This window comes from Choristoneura fumiferana, chromosome 11 (assembly GCF_025370935.1).
Source record: "Choristoneura fumiferana chromosome 11, NRCan_CFum_1, whole genome shotgun sequence".
NCBI classification, from domain to species: Eukaryota; Metazoa; Arthropoda; class Insecta; order Lepidoptera; family Tortricidae; genus Choristoneura; species Choristoneura fumiferana.
This window is the reverse complement of record NC_133482.1, coordinates 17,983,441-17,996,401: the sequence shown is the minus strand read 5'-3', so window position 1 is coordinate 17,996,401 and position 12,961 is coordinate 17,983,441. Positions and strand designations below refer to the sequence as shown.

Genomic DNA, 12,961 nt, shown 5'->3' with positions numbered 1-12,961 from the left:
TAAGAATTGAAAAGTTATTTATAAACTTACACTAAAAGTATTATAATTGCACCTATATAATAATAGTAAATTTGTTTATTCAGGCAATGATCCCATTATGACAAAATACAATACGAAACAAATACAATTACATTACTTATATTTAAATTTAATTTGACCATATTATGTTCATTGTGAACAAATAAATATTTCATTTCATTTCACGATTTCTCTAGCAGCCCTACTGGGCTTAAAGCAGAGTTTAGACTCGCAAGAAACATCGTGCAAGTTGCATTACATTGCGGCGCTCGATTGACCACTGCAAACTCATTCGCTTTACGGCCTCGCAATGTAATATAACTTGCACGATTTCTCTAGCAAGTCTAAACCCGGCTTTACACTAAAACAAGATGGCGACCGCGCGCACAAAAAGGATGAGATAAGCCAATAGCGCGCGAGCTCGTCAGTCAGGCCGCGCTGCCACCCCGCGCGGACGCTTGCTGCGAGGGAGAACGCCGTGATGAACAATAAGAAGTGCGCTGTACACACCTGCTGCAACAGCATACTTAGACCCGAATATGGATTCAGCGTGTCCTATTTCCTATTGCCAAAGAACAAGGATAGGTAATTATGTTTATTCGCGTTGTAAAATGCCACGCGCTCGCCGCTCAAGGACGAACGCTCAGTCGGCCGGCGACCGGCGACGCCACACATAATAGACGAGCGACTCAATTTATTTGGCACTAGTTGCTGCCCGCGAGTTTCTGCGTCGCGGAACTGCATTTTGCCGGGATAGAAAGTAACCTACCATGTCTATTCGCACTCCCAGACCAACACCGCATCAACTGAAAATAATACACCATTTTAATTTAGTTTCGATAAATTTGATTTAAGTCTAAATTAAAATGATGTATTATTTTGAGTTATGCGGTGTTGGTCTGGGAGTGCGAATCGAATACCTATAAAACAGTACCGTGACTGACTTACTGACAGACAACGCACAGCCTAAACTACTGGTGTTGTAGAGGTAGAGGTGCACTGAGGAACGATTTTTCGAAATTCCCACGTGATAGGGAAATATCTAAACTTTTTTCGTTTCTTTGTTTGTATATTTAGTCGAATCTCTGAAACTATTAAGCCGATTTTAAAAATTCTTTCACCGCTAGTAAGCTACACTATCCTTGATTGACATAGGTTACTTATATCCGGGATAATGCAAAATTCCCTCGGGATAGAAATAAATTAATTCAATTTCGGAGCTGATTTAAAAAAATCTTACATTATATTATGTGATATGACTATCTCCCAATGACAAAGGCTACTTTTTCTTCGGGAAATTACAAAATTCCCATGGGATAGAAAAAACTGAATTCAACTTCGGGGCTCGGGGAAAAAAAACACTAATAGAAAGCTAGACTCTGCAGGGCTACTACGAAACTCGAAGTTCGTATCGTACCGTCCCTCTCGCTCTCGTATTAAATAGTATAAGTGTCAGAGGGACCGCACGACACGAATTTCGAGTTTCGTAGTAGTATCCCTGCTGATTAACAATAAAAAAAAAAATGGGGTTAAAATAGTCATTTCTGTCCTACGGGAACTTTACACTTTCTCAAGGCAAAAATGATTTTGCTCGGTCGATCCACTTATTTACTTTTATCCCTCGGGAATTTTGCATTTTGCCTAGAAAAATTAGCCTTTGTCAATCAGGCATAGTATAGGTAAAACTTTTTACTGCTGAAAGAATTTTTAGAATCGGCCCCGAAGTTATTATTTACTAACTTCTATCCCGCGGGAATTTTGCATTTTCCCGGAGAATAGTAGCCTGAGCCAATTACTATAGTCATATTTGAATTCATATTCATTTATTCACTGTCAGGAACGTCTATTAGTGTTTTTTTATACAGACTTAGTTGTATCCCGCGGGAAATTTATACTTTCTCAGGATAAATTATATTTATTTGTTGTATAATAGTTTTGTTGTTTTGTTGTAGGCAGGTCAATTGGGTTTTTAGAAAAAAAAAACTGTTATATCACCTTCTTTTAAAAAATCAATATTTTTATTACTTAATGTTGTCTACGCGCACGAAGTCGCGGGTAAAAGCTAGTTGATGATATAGCTTTCTTTAAAAAAAGTGAGATAATTGTTATACTTAATTATGTTTAGTTTTAGAGTATCTATTAAAAAATATTTTATTCGTTTACATTCAAATATGTAGTACAGTCAATTTCAATAATATATAATTATTCGAACCACTCAAAAATATGTTATCACTTATCACGGCCTTGTTATGTCGGAATAACAGTCTGTGGTACATATTTTGGAAACGTTAAATAAGTATTAACTTGTAAAAAAACCAAGTCTCTTCTACCGTAAAAAGTTGTGAGATCCATATAATACTTACCAAGTCGGTTAATTTATTCAGTCCTTACTTAAGGGTCCTTCTGTCTTAAGTTATTACGTAATTGGCTAAACTAACAACACCTTATAGTGACCACTTCAATATTAAAAATCTTTTATGTTTTAAATAAAGACTTGGCCATCGCATGAAAATACAATGCATCTCTCAATTACCTATATTATATTATATTAAATTAGATTGTTTAGTAGGTATAGTATATACTAGTGTAGATTGTATAGTGTTTTGTGTTGTATTTTTTAGATTATACACAATAAAAACTATCCTATGGTATCCTATGGTACCCATGGGTCACGGTCAACACAAATGGTCATCCCAGCGGCAGCGTGAGCGCTATGCCTTTTACAAAAAATAACCCAACAATAAAAAAAACAAGCTTTTTTTGCTGACTGTACTTTTTGTTCACTGTAGTTGCATTGTCACCCAAACTATATTTGCATTCCAAATTTCAAGTCCATGCTATTAACCGTTGAAGAACTCCGTCCTGCAGAGACGATCCTGGCTGGACTACCAGGATGTCACTACTAGATTATTGTATTGTCACGCGATTTACATAAGTATTCTAAATTGCTGTCAATCTGACTACTGGAAGTTGGTCAAACATTGCAAAATGTGATTACAGACAGACAGACAACGGGACAGGTGAAACTAAATAAAAGCTTGTAAAAAGTATATAACAGTTTCTCTTTTTCTAGGGCCAAATTGTGGCTCGATGCGATAGGAAAGAAATCAGTCAAGTCCACCTGGCTGTTTGTTTGCGAGAGGCACTTCGAGAAGCACTTATTCTACAATGGCGGGAAGCGGCTGGTGAGAGCGGCCGTGCCCACGCTGAACCTGCCGCAGCCGGGCGACCCGCCCTACTCGGCTGCCCCGCCGAGACCTGCTCCCCTCCACTCCGTCACGCAAAAACGCACTCACGGAGGAGCAGAACCCGGCAACGGCTCTCCCCCCGACGGGCCAGACGATCCTATCAAACGCGAGCGACTAACGGAGGACGAGGCTTCGACTGCGACTACGGGGTGGCTGGCGGACCTGACTAAACTCCTAGAGTTGAGTAAGGCGCATCTCGAGCCGGAACTCGCGAGTTATATCGAATCTAAAGTACTCCTCCAGGCCCAAGCTCGGGGTGAAGAATTCGACGAGAACCTGTCGCTTTTCGGTCTGAAACTGTATCAATCCTTCCCTAACACGTACAAGCTGATGGTGAAGCCCCTCGGTCTGCCGTCGATGGTTCATATCAGGAGGCTGTTCCAGCCGCTGCGGGGGGACGTGAACCCGATGTGGACGCAGTTGCTTAGCGCGCGCTTCTCAGGCGCGGCGCCGGCTGCGCGCGCGTGCGTCCTGTGCGTGGCGCGCGCGCCGCTGCGGCACGCCCTCACCTACAACGCGCGTCTCGACCGCGTGCTGGGGCTGGCGGCCGGCCGTCTCCCGCGCCCCGCGAGATACGCCGCCGTGCTGCTGGCGCGTGGCCTGCACCGGCCCTGGCGCCAGCCGCTCGCCTGCCGCCTGCTGCCGGTCCGGCCGAATCCCGTGGAGGTGCGCCTCTGGATCGATCACGTCGTCTCCCAACTGTTCGACATGGGCCTCAAAGTTCACGCGCTCGTCACCGACTTCGATGACGGCTTCGTTCCGACCGGACCGACCGTGACGGCCGAGAAGCCATATTTCATGGCGGACGGCGAGAAGGTCTACTGCTTTTATGACCACACGCAGATGACGATCAGCCTGCGGGACCATCTCATGAAGTACAATATCAAATTCGAAGATCAGACGGCGTCGTGGGAGGTCATCGAGGAGCTGCACGAGTACAACAAAAACACCGAGCATCCGCTGCCGACCGGGCTGACGGACGACCACCTGAACCCGCCGGAAGAGGCGGACACGGGGCGGCGCGCCCGCCTGGCCGCGGAGGTGCTCGCGCGTCCCGCGGCGGATGCGATCAGCGCCGCCGCCGGGCTGGGCCTGCTGGGCCACGCCGCCGCGCGAGGGACCGCGCGCCTCGCGAGGACCGTCGCCGACCTGGCCGACATCATGCGCAAGGAGCTGGGCGGAGGGGTCGACGCGTACGTCGGCGACGTCAAGTCGCTGAGGGGTATCATCCGGCATCTCAACAGGATGTCTCTGGCGAGCAAGGAGACCGGGGAGGTGCTGCCGGACCCGGGGCTGCTGGCGGCGCTGCGGGCGGGCGCGTGCGGCGCGCTGGCGCTGGCGGAGCGCGCGCGCGTGGACGGCTCCATGTGGCCCATGGCCGCGCTCAACAACGACCCGCTGCACGAGTTGTTCGACCGCCTGCGCGCGCGTTGCGGACGCGAATCCCCGACGGGCCAGCAGATGTTGACCGCGTTCGAGCGCAGTTTCGCATTCAACGCCATGAAGTCTTTCGCGTCGCGGGAAGACGGCCGGTTCGAGGAGTTCCTGAACAAGGCGAGTGCGATGCGGGACGTGTGGCCGGGTCGGCCGGCGGCGGTGCGGCCGGCGCTGCCTCCGGCGCAGTGGGCGGCGCTGGTGCGGGCCATGCGCGGGCGCCGGCGCGGGCGGCTGCTAGTGCGGCAGCTGCTGGCGCGGTGCCTGGCGCTGCACCCCGGCTGCGCGCCGGCCGCCGCCTTCTGCCGCAGCGAGAGCCTGCCGAGGGACCTGCTGCTCTACACGAGACTCATGACGAGGAAGTTTCACACCCACTTCGCGGATCTGATCTGCGTAAAGGCGGGCCTGGTGGAGTCGCTGCTGAAGCTTATGAAGGGCCAGTGTTTCGAGGCGCCCTGCGCGTGCTTCCCCATGCGCCAGCTGAAAATCATGTTCTGCCGTTACAACATACACACCTTGCTCGAATTTAATAACGCTCGATTCGCGACAGGGCCCGATGCCGAGTTCTCGTTGCTCAGGGAGATTGTCGACTTTAGTGATGATGATGATGATGATGAAGATGATGACGATGAGAAATGACTGTTTATTATCTTTGTGTTATAAAAGTTTACCTACCTAGAATGTTCATTTCTTGTTGCCATTTTTGAATATTTTACTCTTATGATATCCTTCTTTTTAACGCTTCGCCTTGAATCGACTTCTGCGTAGGCGTTACTTTCGTGCCGCGGATTATACCTCGACGTTTTGGCCACGTCACAACTATGAGAACGACCGTGGTAACGAGTTTATAATGGTGTATGGTATCACTAGCGACGCGTGGTTTTCTAATTACCCGCACTTAATCTTATTATTAGGATAAGTATATACACACATAGACTCTGCCCAGCGAATGCTGTCCACGTATTTTTTACGAAACTTTTTTCTGGTATCATTTTTAAGACTGTCAAAATTGTCATATTGTCATTCTAGCCCGGCTGAAATAATTTTGATACTTGTGCTATAAGAAATAAATAAATCATTTTTTATTTAATTCAGCCTCCTACCTACCATCCTTAAAATGCAAATGTTATAAGATTAAGTTAGAATTAAAATGTTAGAAGATTATATTCAACGCCAAAATGGTCCAAAAATTGATGCGTCTGGACTGTAGGTACGTAAATGGGCACTGACAAAGGTCATCAAATTTACCAAGGGGCTCCTAAAGTGCAACATCAACTTTCACACATTACTACATGAATTTTTATGCAGCTTGAGGAGTCCCGAGTATAATTTAATATCTGGAAAATTTAAGTAATATTTAAGTATCAACATCGCTTAATCAGTGTCACACTTTGGTCACACTCATTTGTTTTAAATTAGCCGCGGTCTATGTGTCTATATTGTAAAGTCACTCACAAAAATGCCAAGTATATGTTAAGGTCATTAATGGTGTCATTAAAGTAGGGTATGTTTATTAATAAAAAAATACCTTCTTATTTTTCATTCATACTATACTCCGTTTAATTTAAGGTTTGAATTAACGGTAAAATTGTAATACACGTTTCTCGATACTTCGAACACTACTACACACTAAAAATACCTACATGTGCATTTATTAGCGTTATTTATTATGTTTTTATCGTAGAAGTTCACACAATAATTTTAAACAGTTCAGTGGTTTCATTAAAAAAAGTGTACAAATTTTACCGTTAAGTTTCATATGTTAAAATAAATGGAGTAAAAGTAATGTTGAAGTTTTTTAATTGAAACGAGTAAGACTTTGTTTTAAGACTGATTGTAGACAGTCGTTGTCATTTCCTATTTTATAACGCACCTATGAAGAAAGAAGTTAAATAAAAGACTACAATAAAGCAATCTACTCGAGTTTCATTTACCCACAGCGGTAAGGTGTACAGTACAGTCGCCATTCACCTAAATTATGATCGACGGTTGATCGGTTGAATTGATTATTGATCGATTGAACGGTGAACACCTTCACTGTCTCACCTCAAGTCCCAATAACCTAGCCAACAAAAAGTTGAAACCCCGACATTGTCACTTCAAAGTTCAATATCTCAAAAACAGATGAACCAATTTTAATAAACAAACGCGGACACACAAAGCGGTAAACTTACAACACCCCTCTTTGCGTCGGGGGTTAATACAAATCCTACTAATATTATAAATGTGAAAGTTTGTGAAGATGTTTGGATTTTTGTTACTCAATCACGTCTAAACCGCTGAACCGATTTAGATGAAATTTCAAAACATCGAAATCTCTTTGTAATACTTGATTGATTTAACAAAATCAGAAAATTAAAAGCATTTGTATCATTTAAACCCCCGACTAACAAAAAGTGGGGTGTTCTAAGCTTGATCGCTATGTGTGTTGGTGTGTCTGTCTGTGGCGTTGTAGCTCTTAAACGGGTGGACCGATTTGAATGCGTTTTTTTTAATTTGAAAGCAGGTTTTCTAGCAATGGTTCTTACATATGTTTTATGAAATCGGTTCAGCCGTTTTCTTTTTTTGGACCTAATTTTAGACAATCCCAATTAGATAGGTCCTGTCTGTATATCTTCGGACGCAACACCTCGCAGTTACTGTAAAACCTTTCTATACTGTCGAGTTGTTGAAACACCACGCCACTGACACGTCGAATCCACTAGAGACGCTCCAATTACTAACGACGTTGTCACTGTCAACTTGACAGCCGTATAACGGGTTGGATTACGGCGTTACAGCGTTGCTGCTCTGAACACAACCGTGTCTGCGGGTGATAGAGGCTATTTCAGGTTGGAGCGATCGATAGCCACGGTCTTAGCTGTCACGTGAATTAATAGCGGGGTACTTTAATCGCGGTTTTTTTTTTCTAGGAACCAGTTGAAGTTTACTATCCGTTTTATACCCGTGGTGTTGCAGATGTTTAAGGGCGGTGGTGATCTCTTACCATCAGGAGACCCACTTGCTCGTTTGCCATCCAATCGAATAAAAAAAACTATCTCACTAATACAATAAATGCGAAAGTTTGCAAGTCTGTTTATTTGTTTGTTACTTCATCGCGTCTAAGCCGCTGAACCGATTTAAAGTAGATAATTCGGTGTAAGGTACTTATAGCTAAAAAGTATTTTTGGTGCAAACTTAAATCCTTACTAATGTATAGGTAGGTAAATTTGAAATCTTTTTTTGTTTGTCTCGCTTTCACGCCTTATAACTATTGAACCGATTGCCATAAAAATTAGGATATTTCATATTAGAAAACCAGAATAACTAGAACCTACCTTTTATACCGAAAAATAGTTGTTCCCGGTAACAGAATTATTCTTAAACAAAGTCGCGAGTTAAACAGGCTGGTAATTCATAAATCTAAAGACTTCAACGTAATAACGAAAGTTACCAAAATAATGATAAATAGCCAAATTACAAAGAAACCGGTTCTGTTCCAGATAATAAATACATTCCATTTAAATAATTGACTCATTATACTTGTAGAATGGACGTAAGGACCTATTATGCAAAACAACATTCTAAAAGTAACACGGATTTACTTTAAATTATGCAAAACATGCTATTTAATTTATGTGAAACTAAATTAGGACAAGCGAAATGTGAGAGTTTTTAACTGAATTAAAGCGGACCGAAAATGTTAGTAGGGCATTAAAATGCTTGTTGCAAGTGCTATTAAGCATTTATAATGAAAGACATACACATAAACATAAATTATGTAAGTATACAATTTTTTGCTCGAAGAATTGGGGAGAAAAGTTCTCGAGGGGCGATCACGAAACGAAAAAATCCTCGACTTCGGATAAAAAAACGGAATCAAAAAACCGGCCATAGACCACGAGATGTCGGCACAGCACAACCCGTCAGTTTTCAAGTCTGTCCCGTATCATAATATATCATCTGTGGCCCATGTCACATTATGTCATTGAGACGTCAATTTCTCTGCCTAACCTTAAAACTAAAAATCGGTTTACTAATGTATCGGCGAAAATTATTTAGCAAATTATTAACTCCCAAACTATTTATCCCATAGTTTTGTTTAGGCGAAATGTTATTTCCCAACTCAACGTTTCGCACTAATATCATTTTCCAACTAATGATTCGATAAATTATTATTATGCAAATTATTACCTGGATTTTTTTAAGATGTCATTTATGATTTCGTCAAATGTATTGATTGGCATACCTTAATTTAGCAACTTATTGAATGGCATCCAACCTACTTTTCTAGTGTCATTTATCCTGGCTGCTATAAAAAAAAACCTAACATCGAAGGCTAAGGCGGGAGCTACGCTCCGCTTCGCTCCCGCCTTAGCCTTCTGAACCTAAACTATCCAAGTCGCTTCTGCTCCGAACCGTCTTGCTCGCTCGCTTCGCTCGCTCGCACAAATCAAATTAAAGTACAAATTGCCCAAATGTTATTTGACAATGTGTTATTTGCCTAAGCCAATCATTTGCTACATAATTATTTGCCACATAAATGTGTGATGAAGTAAAAAACATGTTGCGAAATAAAAAAAATGCGAAGTAAAGTTATGCCAAATATTAGTTTGCCAAATTAAACTTTGGCGAAAGGTTGGTTGCTAAGTGAAATTTTGCGAAACATATTTCGCCGAAAAGGCAGTACACCCTAAAAATCTGGCCAGGCCAGACGAACGGTTATTATACACAGTAATGTCAAGCACACACTTAACACCACACACAACGTAATTTTTCAACGTACATTTTTGACAATACTAAAATGACGGAATTTCAATTCAGCTACATTTCAATGAACCACGCGAGCGAAGCCGCGGCCAGAGGCTACTGCTCCCGGCGAGGCGAGACCCACAAAGCCGCATTGAGCGACCGGACTTCCGGAGATAATCGCACAGACAGACGTTCACACACAACAACGCGCGTTGAGCGCGGGTTCGGTGACCTCGCCTGCTGGCTCGTCGACTGGTAGATTTTTTTTCATGGTTTTTTTGAGTTGTATTTTTTTTGTTTTTTAGGGATCCGTACCCAAAGGGTAAAAACGGAAACCCTATTACTAAGACTTCGCTGTCCGTCTGTCTGTCACCAAGTGTATAGTGAACCCATGAACTCTGATAGTTAGACAGTTGAAATTTTCACAGATTATGTATAACGTGGCTGCTATAATAAGAAATACTAATAAAAAATGTTTTTTTTGCGGTTTTTTGCTAATGTCTAATGAATGTTGTATAGATAGAAAGAAAAAGAAGGAAAGAAGACATTTATTCGTGACATGGTAAGCGATGGCATCGCAAGCATGGTAAGATGGTACGGAACCCTTCGTGCGCGAGTTCGGCGCGACTCGCACTTGGCCGATTTTTTTTTCAATACTCTTTGATTTCGTTTCGCAGTTTAAAGGTACAACACAAACAATGCTTATGTTTGTAACCCCGACGCATAAAAGAGGGGTCTGTCTGTGGCACCGTAGCTCTCAAACTAGTGGACCGATTTGAATGCTGTTTTATCACAATCGGTTTAGCCGTTTTTGAGATATTTTACTTTGTTAAGTTTTTCTTAGTTAGATGTGAGAACCGCGACAGACCCGAATCGATGGAAGGAGTGCATTCTATCACCAACCACAGTCATGATGGATGACGACCAAGCAGTGAAGTTGTTTAGGTTATTGTAGTTGGCTAAAGCTGCGTATAGACTGTGCGCGGCTACTGCGCAAGCATTCGTCCGCGGCAAACCTGTGTTTTGGCTCGCGAGAGACTCGTCTCGGCAGTAGCTCAAGTATGCAGCAGCTGGCAGCCGGCGCCTGCAGGGCTACTACGAAGTTCGTGTCGTGGGGTCCCTCTGACACTTATACTATTTAATACGAGAGCGAGAGGGACGGTACGATATGAACTTCGAGTTTAGAGTTTCGTAGTAGCCCAGCTGCGCCGCGACCAGGGACGGTATGTGGCAGTCATCACTCCTAATGAGATCACATTATTGGAGATCGATTAAAGAGCGTTTATACCTATGAAAATTAAAAATGTGTTCTGATAAATAGAACTCTTCTTAATTATATAAGTTAATGTGTCTACTCCAATAATTGCGTGATAGACTTTTATTTTGTTTAAACACCGTTAATAAAAATTTGTTCGTTTTTAAATAATATAAAAGTCTATCACGAATTGGAGTAGACACATTAACTTATATATTAAGAAGAGTTCCATCAGACCACATTTTTCATTTTCATTCAATTTTTATGGCATAATCGAGAAAAACTAACAAAAATGCAATGTTGCCAGCTCAGCAGGTACTTATAAATGCTCTTACCAGTGCTTGGATTGAAGTGTTATTGCAGATGAAGATTTTGAATGAACAAGGTGACGTGGATGTGCAACATTTGTAATTGTGGGAGCTATAGGTAGTGCCACCCAAGTTGAGGTCACGCACACAAGAACATGTCATTTAATGAGAGCGGGATTTTGCGGCGACATTCACTTATTAATTTCATTCATTATCCTTTGATACATTCAGTTCTCCATGTATAGCTGATTGTGTAATCATTCACTTTAACTCTCGTGGCACTACCTATACTAAAACCCTCTCATTGTAAGAGGAGACCTGCAGTGCCCAACAGTTGCATAAAATATACTTACTGTTGATTCTATCGGTAGGTACGCGTAACACCAGGTACTACGAGTAGTAGACAAGCTTATAAATAAACAGAGGGCAAAATCTAATTAAGAGCGTTTATACCTGCTGAGCTGGCAACGTTGCATTTTTGTTAGTTTTCTCGATTATTCCATAAAAAATTATAAGTTAATAAAAAGTAAGTAAGTTAGTTAATGTGTCTAATGCAATAATTATTCGTGATAGACTTTTATATTCTTTAAAAATTAACAAATTTTTATGAACGGTTTTTAAAGAAAATAATAGTCTCTCACGAATAACTATTGCTGTAGACACATTAACTTATATATTAAGAACAGTTCTAAAAGAGCACATTATTAATATTTTCATTCAATTTTTATGGAATAATCGAGAAAACTAACAAAAATGCAACGTTGCCAGCTCAGCAGGTATAAACGCTCTTAAGCTAGGTACTTGTTCCACCGTTGACGATGAACGAGAAGAGTTGAGCCAGAAACTAGTTACAAGTTGGAGAACAGCAGAAACGAGTGTTTTCCTAAGTATGAAGTTCCAATATTTTTCTCACTGGGCTATACTTACAGGGTGGCTCATTTAGGTAGGTCAGTATGGGAAAGTCTGAAAATATAGGACAAACGAAGATCTGTTTTTAGGAACCATGTCATCGGTTTTCGTAACAAAAAAAAACTGCATTCATAATTTAAAAAAAAACTTGTGCTCAGAACAGAAATCAAACCCGGTTATTTCTATTTGGATATCGATAATGTAGATCAGAAGCAATAAATGTTTCTATTAAACACGATATCTTGAATGAATTTAAAGCATTGTATTTCATATGAAATGAATTATTGTAACGGATAGCTCACGTCTTAAACCGAGTTTAGCTCGCGCGAGCAGAGCGGTGGCGTGTAGTGTGCGTATTGCGGCAGCCGCCGAGTCGCGTGCTCCTGAGAAGAAGGGCTACGAAATAGCCCGAAACATGTCAAGCTAAACTCGGTTTAAGGCGTGAGTCTCACGGTAGTTTCATGTTCAAAATTGTATTACATATTTTGTAATAATGTAAGTTTTATTTTACAAATCGATTGGATCCGATTCCCGAGCTGAGTACAAGTTTTTTTTCGTATGTATTATAGATTCAGACTTTCCCATACTGACCGATCTAAATAAGCCATCCTGTATAAGTATCAACGAGTGCGGTGACGGGCGATTACCTACTAGCACACTGTAGTTTTTTTTTATTCGACTGGATGGAAAACGAGCAAGTGGGTCTCCTGATGGTAAGAGATCACCACCGCCCATAAACACCTGCAACACCAGGGGGATTGCAGATGCGTTGCCAACATAATTTCACCGGTTGTCTTGCTCTCCACGCCGAAACACAACAGTGCAAGCACTGCTGCTTCACGGCAGGATTAGCGAGCAAGATGGTGGTAGTAATCCGGGCAGACCTTGCACAAGGTCGTACCACCTGTAAAAAGTCTGTTGTTTGTTATTATACTCACAGAATAAGTAATAGTACTGTTATGGCGTGTGTTCTGATTGGCAAGAAGTTGGTGAATCTTTGAGCGTTTCAACCGGTCGGTTAAACGTCATTACCATTCCACGTTTATTAGCACAACCCA

At 42.1% G+C, this 12,961-nt stretch overlaps 1 protein-coding gene across 1 annotated transcript; it reads left to right on the top strand.

The window, feature by feature from the left end:
* The first annotated feature begins 362 nt into the window (after window positions 1–362).
* On the top strand, window positions 363–6,616 carry LOC141432905 (uncharacterized). The gene is made up of 2 exons (XM_074094735.1): window positions 363–603; window positions 3,092–6,616. The coding sequence occupies exons 1-2, from the start codon at window positions 500–502 to the stop codon at window positions 5,337–5,339; spliced, it is 2,352 nt and encodes a 783-aa protein (XP_073950836.1). The 5' UTR covers window positions 363–499; the 3' UTR covers window positions 5,340–6,616.
* The last annotated feature ends 6,345 nt before the right edge of the window (window positions 6,617–12,961 follow it).

Coding starts and splice junctions, on each gene's coding strand:
- LOC141432905 (XM_074094735.1), top strand. CDS start 500: ATGAACAATAAGAAGTGCGCTGTACACACCTGCTGCAACAGCATACTT. Junction 604..3,091: donor TTGCCAAAGAACAAGGATAG/GTAATTATGTTT, acceptor CTCTTTTTCTAG/GGCCAAATTGTGGCTCGATG.